Here is a 19,240-nt window from a genome sequence, read left to right as displayed (position 1 = left end):
TCGCTTTGGCTTTATATATTCATATCAGTCTCGTGTAGATGTATCACGTCTCTCTCTCATGCTGGCTAAGCGTTATTGCTTATAATATTCAAGATAAACCCCTGAGCCTGAGAATTAAACAGAAGCATCAAACGACTTTCAACAGATATGAATGATACTGCAAATTGTGCAGCTTGTTATATTAATTTTATGATGTTCTATGAAATGTAAATGATATATAAGGATGTTTTGAGTAATTTGAGGTGTTGTAGTAAAATAGCTTGTAATTACAGACTAAACATATGCCAGCGCTGCACGGGGAAATGGAAACGCACAGATTGCTGGCTGAATATGTGTCTGATAAGGTGTTTTCAGTCGTGTAGTGTGACGTGGATTAGTCCAGTTTCTATGTCAACAGGCTAAAAGAGGACTAACCTTGATCTCTGACCACCACCAGTGTCACCAAAGACTGAGCTGAAACACTGATATCAAACTCACTGCATTGATTAAACAGTGCCGTGTGCAAACAGATGATGCTAGAGAACTTCACAGAACTAACTGTTCTGAAACGCTTTTGTCGTGACTCCAAACCAGCTGATTTTAGTGATGAAAACTGGCCTCCAAAAGTTTGGAATAATTAGGATTCTTTACGTTTTGAAAGAAGTCTCTAAATCTCACCGAGGCTGTGTTTATTTGAGCAAAAATAAAAACAGTAATATTTTGATTATAGAAAACTGTAATTTATTTCTGTGATCTGCAGCTGTATTTTCAGCATCATTACTCCAGTCTTCAGTGTCACATGATCTTCAGAAATCAGTCTAATATGTGGCCCTGGACCACAAAACCAGTTATATGAAATCTATACATCTAATCTTTAATATTTCCATTGATGTATGGTTTGTTATGAGAGGACAATATTTGTCTGAGATACAACTATTAGAAAATCTGGAATCTGAGGGAGCAAAAAAATCTAAATATTGAGAAAATCTCCTTTAAAGTTGTTCAAATGAAGTTCTTAGCAATGCATATTACTAATCAAAAATTAACAAAATTTTATGAAATTTACTAAATATCTTCATGGAACATGATCTTAATATCCTAATGATTTTTGTCATAAAAATGTATAATTTTGACTCATACAGTGTATTGTTGGCTATTGCTGTAAATATACCTGTGTTACTGATGACTGCTTTTGTGAAAAAAAAGTGCTTTCAATGGATTAAAAAAAAATGACTAATTAATATTTTTTTTCTGAACTTGATTGCGATTTAATCTCACCTAACATTAAAGCTTTTAAATATACTTTAATAATGAAGTAATTTCACATTCAATCTTCAAATTAATGTAGAAATAACATATAGACAGTATATTTTTAATATTTATTTAATGGCTGATAGCAATACTACTGATGTCTTTAGGAAATGTGTCTTTTTTCCCCTAATATTTAACCATTGACTAAAGTCTTTCAGCAGTACAGTATAATTGAACATTTATTAGACTTTTAAAAAATAACTTCTAATTTAAGTGAACAACAAGCAATCTTCACATAAACCCATTATAATACATGTGATATTTGGCCATGGGAGTGGCCAAGCCAACCCTGCGTTAAATATTTTAAAACTTTAAATGTTAAACTGAATAAATACTCGCCTGCGTTAACGCGCTAATTTCAACAGCACTAAAAAAACACATTAAATTGATCAAAAGTGAAGTTAGAATAATTTATAAAGTTACAAAAGATTTCTGTCAAATAATTGCTGTTCGATTAACTTTCTAATTTATCAAAGTTTCCACAAAATTATTATGATTATTAATAACAGAGCAGCAGTAGAGGAGCTGCAGGTGGAGTTCATCACCTGAACTTTTACATTCGACAAAACCTCTGCCATTGTCTTCAAATCCAGATTCATTGTTTCAGAATCTGGACTCTTTTTGTGAAATGTATTGCTTAAGAAATTGTGCTTGTTCTGTCTTTCATTTGAAAAACATTCTCTTGGCGTTATGACCAGAAACAAAACTCGCCCAATGGCCAATCAAAAACAGCCCAAAACCCAATGAGCCATTCTCACATAGCAAAACTTAAAATATGCCACTGCCATAAATACATATTTTTTACAGTAATTGTGCTGTTTCATGCACATCTAAATCACTAAATAATAAAAATCATAATAACAGGCGCTCACAGGTGCTATCGCACGAAACTCATCACGCAGCACAGTTTTATCATTGGCTGGGTAAAATATTCCAGTTCATAGCTTTCAGTCACGTGACCGGCTCGAAGACTCGGAGGGCAAAACATCCATAGAACAATTTTCCATCCGTTTCCCAGCCGCAAATATTTAGATCACCTCTCAAAAGAATAAAACAAAGGTATTTCTGAACAAAATGCAACTTTTGGCCATTTGCAATCCATATTAAGCAATATTTCAATCATTAAACAGTGTTTTCCTTCTAATGGTTTTCTATGGGAAACCACTTAACGTGAAACTTTGCACATTGTGTTTATATTCTGGCTGCTTCTGCTTGCTTGTACAAAATATACATCATCAATAAGGTATTTACTGAATTTCGCCTTTTTAATATCTGTGTTTTACTACATTACTACTTAATGCAACCTGCGTAAAAATAGCTGGCGGTCAGTGGAGCTAAGCTTCGTTTTGCCCTCCAGGGGGGCGTTCCTATAAGGCTGTGACATCACATGAAAACTATCAATACAACATTTGTCAAATGCAGTTTATTCTGTATGTCAAACCTTTAATCTGTGCGAATCTGCCATGTTTTATTTGATGTTGTCGGTGCAGAGCAAGAGATGTTCATAGCTCGTCCATCTCTGTTGCGTGTGCATAAACAGCGTCTGTGGATTACGTCTTACCTTTGATCTTAGACGCGCACCTGAGACACAAGAGCCACAGACTGCTTAGAGATTTATCCTGATTGTGCTTTAAGCCTTCGAGCCGTGCAGGTGCTGCCATACGGCCAGAGAGCGTTCGTAAGGACGGACGTGACAGTACCGCTCCGCACAGCTGACCTTAAGAGAAAATCAAAGCTGAGCAGAGATCTCTGACTGTTGACTGTGAATGTGCTGGAGCTGATGGAGTAGGTCTAGCTGGGCAGCCATCCTGCGGATGAATTATGGGAATAGGCAGTTCCTTTGCTCCCCGATCAGATCAGATCTTTACTATAAGGTATGTGCTGTTACTCGTTGTTATTCCACTGCGTTTAGAGCACAGAGTCTTTGGCGACGCACTCTTGAAGAGTTCCCAAGGCTGCTTTAGTTTGTTGACATAAGACAGCCTTCTGTCATTAGCTGTATTGAGAGCATGTGTTTCCAATTATGCTGCTCTTGTACAAAATCTGTCCAATGTCCTCGAGCACACATTCCCAAACGAGAAGCAATGACATACAGTCTTCTCTGACTGTGAGCATCCTGTCATCGTTCTCAATGAGTGTGAAATCAGTGATTTTGACATTGTTTGCTTTAACAAACCGTCTTTAGCAACGGGCTAATTAGATGTTTGCAGTGCTAGGGTTACTTCTGTGTTTCTTCATGTGATGATTTAATCTGAAGTGACTTACGTTGGGCCCTATGATTTCTGCAATGTGGAAAACGTGGACATAAAAGTGGAATTTACTGTATAACGCAGAATATCACGGAATTTGCCAAATTTTGGATGAATAAATCAAAAGTAGGTCAGTACAGTTAAATGGAAACGTGATATGGACTAGTGTCTGTAAATATTAAGCCACACAATCCTGCATGTTCTGTGTGTCTCTGTGGCAATGAATGGTGCAGACGCGTGGTTTTCTTTATTAAACACATACTGAAGCAAAATATGAGTAGTAAACACATAAACATAATCTCTAGAACTTCTCTGAGAGTCACTTCTTAAGCATTTTACCGTTTCTTTTGAGTAAAACTACCTCATATCATATACAAAATGTAAGCTTAAAGGTCTTCACAGCAACCCGTCAAAATAAAAGTTTGGTTTAACTCGAAGAAACTGTGACAGAAATATATTAATGTAATGATATAACTACTACTAATAATAACATTTTTAATGAATATTTGCCTGAATTTATTTACCCGAAATATATAAATATACAACACAGTATTTCTTAAAAGAAAATAAATAAATTATTTTTTTTATAAAATCAATTACTAAAATTTAATTAAAACATTAAAATGGAATCCAGAAAATCTACAAAAAACTGAATTTGGTAAAAACGAAACTAAATTTAAGAAGAAAAAAATTAAATGGCGAAACAATTAAGAAGAAAAAAGAGAGAGTCCATAGTTTCTGTTACGTCATCAAGTTTTTCTGTGCTGTTGGATATGCTGAGGAACTGAGATAAATCAGGATGATTAATTACAAAGCAGTCTTTTGTGGTAGAAGTGATGGTTCTATCATACTTGTAACAAGGAGTAGAATTTACAGTTTTAGCTATATGGAGTTTACACAAGACTAGATAATGATCTGAGATATCATCGCTCTGCTGCAGAATTTCAACACCACTAACATCAACTCCATGTGACAGTATTAAATCTAGAGTATGATTTCGACAATGAGTAGGTCCTGAAATGTGTTGTCTAACCCCAATAGAGTTCAGAATGTCTATGAATGCTGATCCTAATGCATCTTTTTCATTTGTGAAAAAAAATCTAATTCACAAAGAGAACATTGTGAAAAATGAGCTTAATTGGATGAAGCAGATCAGACCTTGAAGGTTTCCTCAGGTTAATAACTCGCTCTTCTTTCTCTCAAACTCAGAGTGAGCTTGACGCCGAGACAGAACCTGTCCAGAATCATCCTGAAAGGAATCTTCCAGGGCGTGAAGGTGGTCCGGGGGCCCGACTGGGACTGGGGCAACCAAGACGGTGAGACTCGCTCGCTAACACCTCTGATGTCAGGTTCAGCCGTGTCTCAAAGGCTTAAAGGAACGTTCTGGGTCTGTTCAATGCAGCATCTGTATTTCATTAGCTAGAAGAGTTGAAGTCTGTGTCATGTTGGACTCTTAGGATGGACATTTGCAGTTGTATCATTGCCTTAAAGGGATAGTTCACCCAAAAATGAAAATTCTGTCATTAATTACTCACCCTCATGTCGTACCAAACCCATGAGACCTCCGTTCATCTTCAGAACACAAAGATATTTGTGATGAAATCTGAGAGCTCTCTGACCCTCCATAGACAGCAAGGATCCTGACACCATCAAGGCTCAGAAACATAGCAAGGACATCGGTAAAATAATCAGTGGTTCAACCATAATTTTACAAAGCTCTGGGAATACTTTTTGTATGCAAAGAAAACATAATAAAGTCGTTATTTTTGTTTTCTTTGCGCACAAAAGGTGTTCTCGTATTCTAGTACTCTTGCTGAGTAATTAATGACAGAATTTTCATTTTTGGGTGAACTATCCCTTTAAACATTTCTGGTCCTGCAGAGTTTAGTTTGAATTTGTTTTTAAGGAATGGTTTAAGAAAATCACAATTCTGGTTGAAACCGTTGAAATGAGCCTCTCCAGGATCAGGAATCAGAAACTTTTTTGGAAAGGAAAGTGACTTTGTTGTATTTTGCATTGATAAGATGCACGATGTGAAGACTTTGAGCTTGTGATGTTTATCATCCGTTGTGCTGTTTCTATAAACACTTGCACATGTTCTCGTGTGAAGGTTGTATTTAACATGTATAATGACTTCAATGACGAATGAGTCAAAATGCCCATGTGGAGCTCATCGACTGATCCCTGCAGAGGTCTGTAGAGCGAGCTTCTCTTCCTCTGTGTTCTGTGTGATCTGAAAGCCTGTCATCGCTGTGATGCTAGTGTTGATTAGCTCTAGTTGGTGATGGTTGTTATTAGATGTTTCACCCCAAAATCAAGAGAAGGTAACAAATGTTTTCCATTAAGAAAATTAAAATGTTTCTTAGGGTTTAAACCATTAAGATGTTTGCATTATGACATTTTCATTGCAACTATGCACATAGTTTGCATAAAGAAAATTAAGTCTACTTTTAGGACTATTGAGATTTCTATCATAGAAAAATTATGATAGGAATTGACTGGTCATAAAATATGACTGTTTATTTGGTCTTGTGATTTTGGGGTAAATCTTGAGGTTTTGTGAGATTCAGCGGTGTTCCCCTGTGTTTCTAATAGCGTTTTGAGCGTTTTGTTGTACTGTTGTTGTTTGATTATGCTTTCATTGTGGAAAGTGAAATATTGGCTCTGTTCAGGTTAAGTATTCAGATGTCATAACTCTTATTTGATTGACAAATTACACTAGATGTTGTGATGACTGGCTTTGCTGTGTTTTAGTTGTTACATCTCTTCAGGGCTCGCAACATTTCTGAATCCCTGGTATCCCTTCGGCCAGGTACTCTTCAGATTTTGGTAGCCCGAAAATTAATTTAACTAGCCCAAATAAAATAAAGACCATAAATGTGAATCAAAACCATTTTCAATACACAAATATCAACGAAGTTGTATTTGACTATTTACAAGGTATCTGCAGAATTCTTAATTTAAGGCAATTTGAAAAATAATTTCTTATACTATTTAAGGTATTTAAAACTGTCTAAGGCCTTAACTCTTCAGTTGAGTTGGATCAAATTTAAGGACCCGTGGGAGCAGTGTTCTCTCTCATTTATTTTCTTTCTGAGCAAAACGTCTCTCTATCGGTCAGACACCTGAGCAAAAGCATTCTTTACACCAGAGCTGTACAGCGCACACAAAACAGTGTAACTCTTAACTTTAATGGGCTGTTTATATTTGATTTGACCCTTGATGTCACTAAACGATCTACATTTTAGGTTAGCTGAGAAAACATGTTTACTGAACAATACACTGCAGTTCAAAAGATGTTTTAAAAGAAGTCTCTTATGCTCATCAAGGCTGTATCTTTTTGATAAAAAATACTGAATATTATTTCACAAAATTGATAAAGACTTCTATTGTTAGAAAATATTTCTATTTTGAATAAATGCTGTTCTTTTAAACTTTTTATGAATCAAAGAAAAACGAAACACAGGTTCCAAATAAATATGAATCAGCAGAACAGTTTCAACATTGATGATAAATCAGCATATTATTATGATTTCTGAAGGATCATGGGACACTGCTGGAGTAATGCTGGAAATACAGCTGCACATCACAGGAATAAATTACAGTTTAAAGTATATGTATTAAAATAGGAAACAATATTAGACATTGCAATAATATTTCACTATATCACAGTTTTTTTCTATATTTTTGAAATGAATACAGCCTTGATGAGCAAGAGACTCAAAAACAAGGTCAATAATTTATCAGGTTATAATATAGGCCTAACATAATATATTATCAAAACAAACTATTTAAACTGATAGAATAGAATAGAATAGAAACTGAAGCAAATCTTAAGCTGAGATCTGTAAGTTAAATATAAAAGTGAACATATGAATTCTTCTATAGCGGTCTAAACATGGTTATGAAGTACAGTTTGTACAATACTCTTGTGTGTGACTGAACATGTTTCAGAGTTTTGTTACCCATCCTCTGTTATTTCCAGCACTTAATCAAGCCGCTCTTATTTAATACATGAGGATGTTTTATTTCAGATGTCATTGTGTTTGTGTTGTCTCTCGTGTTGAGCGCACCACAACTACTGAAGTATTCAGTTTCTACAGCGACTCATTTGGTGCACATCGTGCTCTTTCTATGAAACCGGCTCTAACTCTGTCCTGACATCAGCTCTAGAGCCGTTTGCCCGAGCATAGCTATTCTTTCCCTTTTACTGGCGGCATTCAATCAAATGGCTTCCCAACTCATTTGTGTGCGAGGCACATTATTTCTTCTGCGCGGCCGCGGTGGAAGAAGAGCGCTCAGCTAACAGGGAACACTGCGTGGGAGCCCTGTATTTAAGGCCCGTCGGGCAGGACAGGGATACATTTTGGTAGCCCGACTGGAAAACACAATAGCCCCGGGACGTCGGGCTAGCGATTTTGCGAGCCCTGCTCAGTATTTGCTCCCTGGAGTGGTTTTTATCCTTTTCATACAGGCATATTTTTATCCAGCCACATGAGATTCCCAGTGTGTGATTCAGTTTGAAATAGAATAATGACTGATACTTGTATAAGCCAATCAACATCCAATTCAAAAATAGCTGTGATTGGTAAAAGCACGACAGCATGATAAAGAGTTTTGTGTGAGAAACATACAGAAGTCATAATTCACTGACGATCTTCTCCTCCATGTTAATGAGACACACAGTAGCTTTGCTTACTTGACTCGGTATGAAGAGGAGACTTAAGCTGCTAAAGTTCTTCCAGTAAGTGTTTACTGCCTGGTTTTGTGTTTATCGGCTCATAGACGATTCAGCACACAGCTCTTCACACTCATGTAATGTTAAGGGTCGAATAGCAGTTCTATGCCATTCACACAAACAATGGTGATCATTTGAAGGGTTTTTTGTTTTGTTTTTTAAACCAAATCCCAGTCAAAATGTAACTAGTCTCACATTTTGGGAGTGTTTAAAGTTTTCCATGGAAAACCACTACAAATCAAAACAAAAGCATGCACATCCCTGGAAAAACTCGGGGTGCTTGACCAAAAATTGATCATGAAAATAGAAAAAAGTCAGCACACCTGGGCTCCAGAAATATAAAAATGTAATAACAGACTGTCACATAAGATATTCTGCGATTACATTTTCCCGTGTGCTGACTTTTTTCTATTTTCCTGAAAAAAGAATGAGAATATCTCAGTTTAGCATATAAAAGCTGCAGGAATTTTCCACAGAGACTATTTATTTGCGCTCTCATTTTTACATAGCTGAAATATTTTAGTTCCTTTCGAATGCATTTTCTGACCATGCTCTGCTCTGATCTGATATTTCTCATTTCTTTTGGACAAAGTGCATACATGATGCTTTTCAAACTTTTTTTTTTTTAATTTTCTCCCGTTTCTCAAGTTTGGATAATTCAAAGCTGCTGACGTTGGTCTGAGTCTCCTGCCCTGTGCTGCTCTATATATATATGTATGTGTGTGTGTGTGTGTGTGTGTGTGTGTGTGTGTGTGTGTGTGTGTGTGTGTGTGCGCGAGCAGGAGGTGAGGGGAAGGTTGGGAAGGTGGTGGATATTCGTGGATGGGATCAGGAATCAGGTCGTAGCGTGGCTAGTGTCACCTGGACCAATGGAACCACAAACGTGTACAGAATGGGCCACAAGGGCAAGGTGGATCTGAAATACGTGTCGGATGTGCCGGGAGGATACTTCTACAAGGAGCATCTGCCCAAATTAGGTAAGAGCGGCAGTAAAACACAGACTGTGTGCTTGACAGTCACCTGTACCTCATAAGAATTATTTATTTTTGCATAGAACAAGTCATTTGCCTAGCACAAATACAAGAGAGTGAAACAGATACATTTGCAATTTTTGGCATCAATAAAACCATCCATTTAAAAAAAAAATAAATAAAAAAAAAATATATATATATATATATATATATATATAATAAATTAACAAATTGACCTGTACGTCATCTAACATCTCATACAGTGGACTGTTGACAAATATGATGCAAGGCAACAACTCCATAAATACAGTTATGACCTAAAATTCAAGATATTGGGGCAAAAATGTCCCTGTATGAGTTTTTGTCTATATATATATATATATATAATACATAATGTTTAACCTAATTAATTATAATATATTATAATTGCAATATATTATGTAATATAATTATTGTAAATATTCAATAATATTGTATGTCACTCAAAGAAGGCAATGTAAAATACCACACACTCAGATGAATAAGTGAACCATTTCAGAACAAACCGATTCATTAAATTGTTACCGGCCATGCTGATTTGTACCTTAGTTTAATATTATAAAATATTTTGATGTACTGTTTGGTCACGTTGCATTGTAGCCTACTGAGAAATGTAGTGATGGTACTTTTGCTCCCCAGCGCTGGTGTTTGATGGCGTTTTATTTGATGTGTGCGTGTGTTTGCGCGTGTTATTGTGTGTGTGTCTGCGCGCGTGTTATTGTGTGCGTGTGTGTGCGTGTGTGTGCGTGCGTGTGTGTGTGCGTGTGTGTGTGTGTGTGTGTAGGCGAGCACGCGGAGCTGCAGCGGCAGGAGAGCGCAGACAGTCACTCGTTCCAGCAGGGTGATAAGGTCAAGTGTCTGCTGGAGGTGGATATCCTCAGACAGATGCAGGAGGGTCACGGCGGCTGGAACCCAAAAATGGCAGAGGTGAAAATCAGCTGTTCACTTTTTAATATATGTTTCTGATTTTATTTCAAAGAAAAATGTGTACGTGTGTTTTTGTAATTGCAGTCATGAGTTGTTTTACTTATTATAAATGTTGTTCATAATAACTTTCTTAATGTTTAAAATGTCTTTGCATTGATTTGTACCTGGACCTTGGCCTCTTTTTAGTTGTGATAGTGTCTCAGTCCACATTATGACTACACTGGTGTTTTTAAGAAGCCAAACATTTGAATTTAATAAGAGTAATTTATTATTATTATTATTCCTAAAACAGTAATCTGTTACTTATGTAATACAGCTGCACTATAAATTAAAAGTAAATGTAAAAATGAGTATTTCACAGTAAGTATATTCATTATTTTGTATAATTGCAATACTTATGTCTGAATATCTTCACTTGTGAATGGTAAACCCCTTCTTTTTGGCAGAAAACGGGTTTGCAAACACGTCATTACAAATCTAGTGAAGTGTGCTGACAAAACATTGCAAGCACATTTTGAGAGTTAAAACATGCATCTTACAGGGTTTGTCATTGTGAGTATTTCACTCACATTTGTGACTAAAAATACATCTGTGCAAACTGTACAATGCATTTAGGAGCATATGTGCTAATTAGTGTCTTAAGATTGTATAAAAACAGCTTACTTGTCATTTTAGGGGGTTTTATAATTTAGGGAAGAAACGTCCTGCAATATACACAGTTTTTTCTGGTTAATATTGGTAATTTGATACCACACAGGTTACACAAACTGTATCTGGAATTGAATTTGGTCTAAACGTTTGTAGTTTTAGTTTGAGCTCAACTTCTATTCCTTCATTTAAAAAAGCACACATTATTTATCAAAGTTTCATTGTCCAGCTAAAGTTTGTCTTAGTCTTTCAAATTAGTCTTAAGCCCTATTCGGACGGGACTAGTTTTCTAAACTACATTTGAGTTTCTATTGCATTGCGTAGTCATTCGGATTGATTACCATAGTATAACCACAGTTTTATTACAAATACCATGGTGAAGTTATGGCAAGTATAGCAAAACCATTGAGGTACATGTGTAATTAAACATTTAATTGAGTGCAGAAATGAACCGGACGCTGATATTACAGTAGCCAGGCTTAACCGTTTTGATTAATATGAATTTTTATTTCTTTGCCAGGAGGCAATCATATGTGACCCTGGACCACAAAACCAGTCATAAGGGTACATTTTTTGAAATTGAGATGTATACATCATCTGAGAGCTGAATAAATAATCTTTCCATTGATGTATGGTTTGTTATGATAGGACAATATTTGGCTGAGATACAACTATATGAAAATCTGGAATCTGAGGGAGCAAAAACATCTAAATATTGAGAAAATCTCCTTTAAAGTTGTTCAAATGAAGTTCTTAGCATATTACTAATCAAAAATGAAGTTTTGATATATTTACGGTAGGAGATTTACTAAATATCTTCATGGAACATGATCTTAATATCCTAATGATTTTTGTCATAAAAGAGAAATGTATAATTTTGACCCATATAATGTATTGTTGGCTATTGCTACAAATATACCTGTGTTACTCATGACTGCTTCTGTGCTACAGGGTCTCATATCAAAAATGCGCACGGTAAGAGCATCTAATGTAGTTCACGTTGGCCAAAACACACAAGGAAACATGTGAAAAAAATATCGTCGGCAATCACAGACGTTGGGATGGGATTAGTTTTCTCAGAGGATCTCAGAGGTTTGATAGATTAAAAAGTAGGTCTGTGAAACACACATTTCCTAACGACCCCCTGTAAAACTAGTCCCGTCCGAACTGGGCTTTAGTCTTGTTTTGTGAAGTGTTTGATATCAGTGCTTGTGTTTGACTCTGTTGTGGTGTTGGTAGTACATCTCCAGAATCGGCACCGTGCACAGGATAACGGACCGCGGTGATGTGCGGGTCCAGTACAGTAACAACATCCGCTGGACCTTCCACCCCGGAGCCCTGACCAAGGCAAGCGCATCCCTCACAGAAACACAGCGTCTGTTTGTTCATCAGGCTGTTTTTACTGTGAGCTGTTTATATTTAGCTCCTCTCAAGCTCATTCGCAGACCGTCCCTATCGTGAACTGCTTTGTTTGTACAAAGAGCAAGCTGTAAATGGATGGCTGTGCGTGTTTCAGTCTGCTTATGTGTCAGACTGTGAGTTCTGGGCTGGCGATTAGCTGAAGCCTCAGACGACTTTGCCTAATTGGTCTTTAGGAAGTGTGTGTTCCTATAATAGAGTGGTGTGTGTGCAGGTGAACACGTTTGCCGTGGGTGAGCTGGTGAAGGTGCTGGATGACATTGACAGTGTGAAGAGACTCCAGGTGGGCCATGGAGAGTGGACGGACAGCATGGCTCCAGTAGGTTCCTTTACACTCAAAATCACTTTCATTTGTGACGGTTAATGACTAACTTCCCAGTGTTTTTGTGACTGGTTTTTAAAAAAATATTTTTAGATTTTTTTTTTTTTTTTTGTCTAGTATTAACCTTAAATGTATTCCATCGCTTCTTTTTAATGGTATGACTATTGTTATTCTGTTTCCAACAGAAAAGATAGCCTTGCTTCTGACATGGCATTAAAGATCAGACAGGTTTTAAACAAGAAACAGGAAGAGCAGCAGTTCTGAGAAAAGAAAATAAAAAATGTTAAAAATAGAAATGCAGGTCCATTGCCAAATCATGAGAATTACAACAATAAATTAAAAAGCTCATGCAAATTAAAAAGGCTTAATTCTGTTTATAGACTTTTTAGTGATCTTTTTAAAGAGATAATATATGCAATCCAGTAATTGCATTTATAGACTAGATACTAAAAATAAACACAAAAAGTTGTGCCATATTTAATTTATTCTTTTATGAACAGCCAGTCAGTAACTAAACACATTTAACTTGTAACATAAAAACCAATTCATATGATTGTTTAATTTATTGTGTATATTCTTTTAAATAGTATATTTATAATTATTTTAAATTAGAATTTTTATAAATTTACTTTTTAAAATGTATAATTATAATTTTATCATTAATAATAAATTCAGTATTTCAAGTAGTTTTTTTTGTCACGATGGAGGCAAGGAAGAGGTGAGGATCTAAATGCAGCAATAATTTGAAGGGGTCATCGGATGCCCATTTTCCACAAGTTGATATGATTCTTTAGGGTCTTAATGAAAAGTCTATAACATACTTTGGTTAAACTTTCTCAATGGTAGTGTCAAGCAACACTCTTTTTACCCTGTCAACCAGCTCTGTTCACAGCGACCCGTATCGGTGCATGTCCCTTTAAATGCTAATGAGCTCTGCTTGGCTCGCCCCTCTCTTCTGTGGGGTAAACCATTCTCTGAGACTGTAAACTTTAGCCGCGGAACTTCCTAACTAGCACATTATTAGGAAAGGCGATTTGCAAAGATTTATAAAGTATACGCACTTCTTCAGTAGGTGAGGCTGGGGCACACAAAAAAACAGGGGCGTTCAAAAACAGAAGTTATCCTCTACGTCATCAGCGGCGAAAAATGCGTTTCCATTGTACTTTTGCGAATTATTCCTTTTTCGCATTGCCTGAAAAACCACCTCATGCGAGCGTATAAACGTTTTTGCGATATATGGGCATTTTAGCGAAATTGACGCGTTTCCATTAGGCATATTTTCAATATGCAATTTCAATTTGCGCAATTTGAATGTAATGGAAATGCAACTAATAATACACAAAACAAGGGGACACGTAACAATTTGTTGAAGATTGTAAAATAGGTGACAACTACTGTAATTCTGGTATCATGACAGCACTGATTTAACACCTTGTCATCTGATTTTTAGTTTAGTTGCAGCGCTTCGATGACGTGTGTGTGTGTTCTCAGGCTCTGGGTCAGGTCGGGAAGGTTCTGAAGGTGTATGCAGACGGTGACCTGCGCGTGGCGTTCGGAGGTCAGACGTGGACCTTTAACCCCTCGTGTCTCTCTGCGCAGCCCGGCGAGGTTGACGCCAATCTGATGACGGCTGAGAGCTCCAGCGAACCAGGAAGTAAGAATTCACAGGAAGTACCTGCACGTCTGCTGAGCTCCTCACTGTCCACCCAGCTCATAATTACACAATGATCACAATCACACTGTATGACTCATTTTTACTTGACTTTCTCTTTAACTCTTTTCCTGCCAAACACAGAATTTCCCGGGTTTCCGTGTTTTCACTGTTAAACGCTAGGGGGTGCTATCTCCTGAATGAGTCTAGAATCACAAACACAGGCAAGGAAGATGCAGAAATGTGCGATCTCATATGTAAGCATATGCATGTGAAAAATAATGTGATCATCAACACTAAGCCGCATATAAATGAAAACAGCCTAATGTTACAGAGTGAAATGTGGATCCAGAAAGTGTTAAAGGCCTGTGCAAGCTTTGGGATACTGATGGAAGCCATCTACTGCATCTTTGCTTTGATCATCGTACTGGATATGATCCAGATGTTGTATTTGATAAATATGCGATTTACTCAGCTTTTTGCTCAAAATGTTGCTTTTTTAATGAAACCTACCTACATTCAAGTGTTGATTAAAAAAAAGAATGCTTGAAGCTAGAATATTTTTTTTTTTTTTTTTTTTTTCCAAAGTAGAGGGTTTGTTATTTATTTTGATGTATTGCATGTTCAGATATTCATAAAACATATGCTGGGCGCCATGAAATTTTAGGGAAAACCATCAAAAATGCTGGCAGTGGTTGGCAACTTTTTTTTTTGAAAACGCTGGCGGGGAAAGAGTTAATGTAAAAGAAAAAGTAACCATATCTTCTGTCCTCTTCCACACTGTCCTGCATGATACCAATGCTTGTTTTTCTCGTTTCAGCACCGTGTGTTTTTAGTTTTTAGTGTCTCTCTCTCTCTTTTTCTCTCCTTTACATGCTGTGCCAGTGCTGGATAGTTTGTGATGTTTGATGCATGGTGACATTTTGACTCATTCTGACTGGTTTAGAGGGTTTTGAACTGTAGGACTGTAACATTAAACCCTTTTCTGAACACAGAATGGAAATGTCTCTTTCTCTCTGTCATTCAGGCACGGTCATTTCAGTCCTGGAGAAGCTGCTCTCTCAGTCCACGGAGCAGGATCATCCGGGCCGGCTGGTTATCGAGGCAGCGCATGGGAACGCCGTTAAAGTGCGTGAACTGGTGCAGAAACACCCTGACAAGGTTAGTGCCTCATCTGATTTAGTGGAAAGGAACCGGATTTTGTTTGCATGGGTTGTCCTAAGGGAGGGAATATCCAGACGTTTCAAGTTATTTCTGGCTCTCTCTGTCTGAAGGGTTATAGTCTTACCCTTTATAAACACAGCCCACTAGAGACGGCCCAGCAGTGCTCAGCTGTTTAACTGCGTTTTCAAGTCACCTTTATTTATACAGCGACCAGAGTTTTGAGAACGCAGCGGACGTGGAGGACTATAATGTGATAAGAGCTCGCTCAGGTACTGAGGAGCTAAGCCATTCAGGGCTTTATAAGTGATTAACAAGATTTTAAAATCTATACGATGTTTGATAGGGAGCCAGTGCAGTGTTGACAGAACCGGGCTAATATGGTCATACTTCCTGGTTCTAGTAAGGACTCTAGCTGCTGCATTTTGGACCAACTGTAGTTTGTTGATCAAGCGTCCAGAACAACCACCCAATAAAGCATTACAATAGTCTAACCTTGAGGTCATAAATGCATGAATTAGCATTTCTGCATTTGACGTTGAAAGCATAGGTCATAAATGAGATATGTTTTTGAGATGGAAAAACGCAGTTTTACAGATGCTAGAAACATGGCTTTCAAATGAAAGATTGCTATCAAACAACACACCTAGGTTCCTAACTGATGAAGAAGAATTGACAGAGCAGCCGTCAAGTGTTAAATAGTGTTCTAGGTTATTTCATGTGGGGTTTTTAGGTCCGATAATTAACACCTCTGTTTTTTCAGAATTTAGCAGTAAGAAGTTACTCGTCATCCAGTTTTTTATATCGACTATGCATTCCATTAGTTTCTCAATTTGGTGTGTTTCACTGGGCCGTGAAGAAATATAGAGCTGAGTATCATCAGCATAACAGTGAAAGCTAGCACCATGTCTCCTGATAATATCTCCCAAGGGTAACATATAAAGCGTGAAAAGTAACGGCCCTAGTACTGAGCCTTGAGGTACTCCGTACTGCACTTGTGATCGATATGATACCTCATCATTCACTGCTACGAACTGATGACAGTCAGATACGTATGATTTGAACCATGCTAATGCACTTCCACTAATGCCAACAAAGTGTTCTAGTCTATTTAAAAAGAATGTTATGGTCGATAGTGTTGAACGCAGCGCTAAGATCCAGTAGAACCAATAAAGAGATACAACCACGATCAGATGATAGAAGCAGGTCATTTGTAACTCTAATGAGAGCAGTCTCTGTACTATGATACGGTCTAAATCCTGACTGGAATTCCTCACAGATACCATTTTTCTCTAAAAAGGAATATAATCGTGAGGATACTACCTTTTCTAGTATCTTTGACAGAAAAGGGAGATTTGAGATCGGTCTGTAATTAACTAAATCTTTGGGGTCAAGTTTTGTTTTTTTAATGAGAGGATTAATTACAGCGAGTTTGAAGGGTTTGGGGACATATTTGTACAGTTGTTACTGTACAAGCACAGTAAACTATTTCTATAAAATATTGCACTACTGCTATTTTGCATAGAATACATTGTTCTATCAATACTTTGCACACTCATCCAGCTGTATTTATTTATTACCACTGTTCTCACGTTTCTGCTGTTCATAATGTGTATATATAATCTGTAATCTATATAATCTACATTGCACTGTTCATAATGTACATACAATCCCTACACTGCATTCCTATTTTATATTCTGTATATACTCTGCTCAATACTGTATATAGCAATTCCACTGTATATTCTGTAAATCATATCTTCACTTACTCTGCACTTATATGTATATAAAACACTATATTCTTGCACTTCTGGTTAGATGCTAACTGCATTTCATTAGCTCTGTACTTGTACTCTGCATAAATGACAATAAAGTTGAATCTAATCTAATCTAATCTAATATCCTAATGACAGTGATGAATTAATAATAGCCAAAAGAGGATCTATGACTTCTGGAAACAGCTCTTTTAGTAGTTTAGATGGAATAGGGTCTAACATACATGTTGTTGGTTTAGATGATTTAACAAGTTTATACAATTCTTCCTCTCCTATAGTAGAGAATGAGTGGAATTGTTCCTCAGGGGATCTATAGTGCATCTGATGCGATACTGTAGCTGACGGCTGCATGGTTACAATTTTATCTAAGTGAAGTGACATTCAGCCAAGTATGGTGACCCATACTCGGAATTCGTGCTCTGCATTTAACCCATCCAACGTGCACACACACAGCAGTGAACACACACACACAGCAGTGAACACACACACACCGTGAACACACACCCGGAGCAGTGGGCAGCCATTTATGCTGCAGCGCCCGGGGAGCAATTGGGGGTTCGGTGTCTTGCTCAAGGGCACCTCAGTCGTGGTATTGAGGGTGGAGAGAGCGCTGGACATTCACTCCCCCCACCTACAATCCCTGCCGGCCCGAGACTCGAACCCACAACCTTTGGATTACGAGTCCGACTCTCTAACCATTAGGCCACGACTATCTCTGATAGTATCGATCTTGGAAGTAAAGTAGTTCATAAAGCCATTACTGCTGTGCTCTTGGGAAATGCCAACACCTGTTGATGCTTTATTTTTTGTTAATTTAGTGACTTTATTGAATAAATACCAGGTGTTATGTTTGTTTTCTTCTAGAAGAGACGAAAAGTAATCAGATCTAGCAGTTTTTAATGCTTTTCTGTATGATAGCGTACTTTCCCGACAGGCTATACGAAATACCTCTAGTTTTGTTTTCCTCCAGCTGCGCTCCATTTTCCGGGCTGCTCTCTTTAGGGTGCGAGTGTGCTCATTATACCACGGAGTCAGACTGTTTTCTTTGATCTTCCTTAAGCATAAAGGAGCAACTGTATCTAAAGTGCTAGAAAAGAGAGAGTCCATAGTTTCTGTTACATCATCAAGTTTTTCTGCGCTGTTGGATATGCTGATGAATTGAGATAAATCAGGAAGATTACTTACAAAGCAGTCTTTTGTGGTATAAGTGATGGTTCATACTTGTAACAAGGAGTAGAATTTACAGTTTTAGCTATATGGAGTTTACACAAGACTAGATAATGATCTGAGATATCATCGCTTTGCTGCAGAATTTCAACACCACTAACATCAATTCCATGTGACAGTATTAAATCTAGAGTATGATTTCAACAATGAGTAGGTCCTGAAACGTGTTGTCTAACCCCAATAGAGTTCAGAATGTCTATGAATGCTGATCCTAATGCATCTTTTTCATTATCGACATGGATATTAAAATCGCCAACAATTAAGACTTTATCTGCAGCCAGTACTAACTCAGATAGAAAATCAGCAAATTCTTTAATAAAGTCTGTATGGTGCCCTGGTGGCCTGTATACAGTAGCCAGTACAAACATCACAGGGGATTTATCACTAACACGTGTTTCTCTAGATAATGTTATACGCAGCACCATAACTTCAAACGAGTTATACTTAAAGCCTGCCCTCTGAGAAATACTGGAAAAAGCATCCTCTCTGTAAGATACTGTACTAGAGACTATGGACGGCTGGTTAAAAAGACAGTTAATAAAGAACGGCTGTCCTCAGTGGGATCTTTTTCTGATTAAGCTGATCATAGCTAGACAGTTTGGTAGATGTTAAAGGAATAATTCACCTAAAACTGAAAATCTCCTAAAACATCCTGATCTCGGACCAACCGAGATCAGGATGAGTTTGTTTCTTCATCAGGTTTGTAGAAATGTGTCTCTGCATCAATGTCTCCGCAATGGATGCTCTTCAGTGAATGGGTGCCGTCAGAGTGAGAGTCCAAACAGCTGATAAAAACATCACAGTAATCCACAAGTAATCCACA

General features: G+C 37.3%; 1 protein-coding gene across 3 annotated transcripts in view; it reads left to right on the top strand.

Annotated features, from left to right (window-relative positions):
- Window positions 1–19,240, top strand: part of LOC306848681 (E3 ubiquitin-protein ligase MIB2-like) — an 86,917-nt gene that overhangs the window by 34,379 nt on the left and 33,298 nt on the right. For all 3 annotated transcript variants that reach the window (XM_079383372.1, XM_079383371.1, XM_079383370.1), the window contains exons 4-10: window positions 4,749–4,855; window positions 9,060–9,254; window positions 10,072–10,214; window positions 12,102–12,209; window positions 12,496–12,600; window positions 14,095–14,257; window positions 15,282–15,415. In XM_079383372.1, coding sequence (XP_079239498.1) covers window positions 4,749–4,855; window positions 9,060–9,254; window positions 10,072–10,214; window positions 12,102–12,209; window positions 12,496–12,600; window positions 14,095–14,257; window positions 15,282–15,415 — 955 coding nt within the window. The remainder of the gene's footprint in view (window positions 1–4,748; window positions 4,856–9,059; window positions 9,255–10,071; window positions 10,215–12,101; window positions 12,210–12,495; window positions 12,601–14,094; window positions 14,258–15,281; window positions 15,416–19,240) is intronic.

This window comes from Barbus barbus (genome assembly GCF_936440315.1).
Source record: "Barbus barbus genome assembly, chromosome: 28".
Classification (NCBI taxonomy): domain Eukaryota; kingdom Metazoa; phylum Chordata; class Actinopteri; order Cypriniformes; family Cyprinidae; genus Barbus; species Barbus barbus.
Note: the sequence above shows the minus strand (reverse complement) of the source record. Positions and strands in the feature narration are given on the sequence as shown.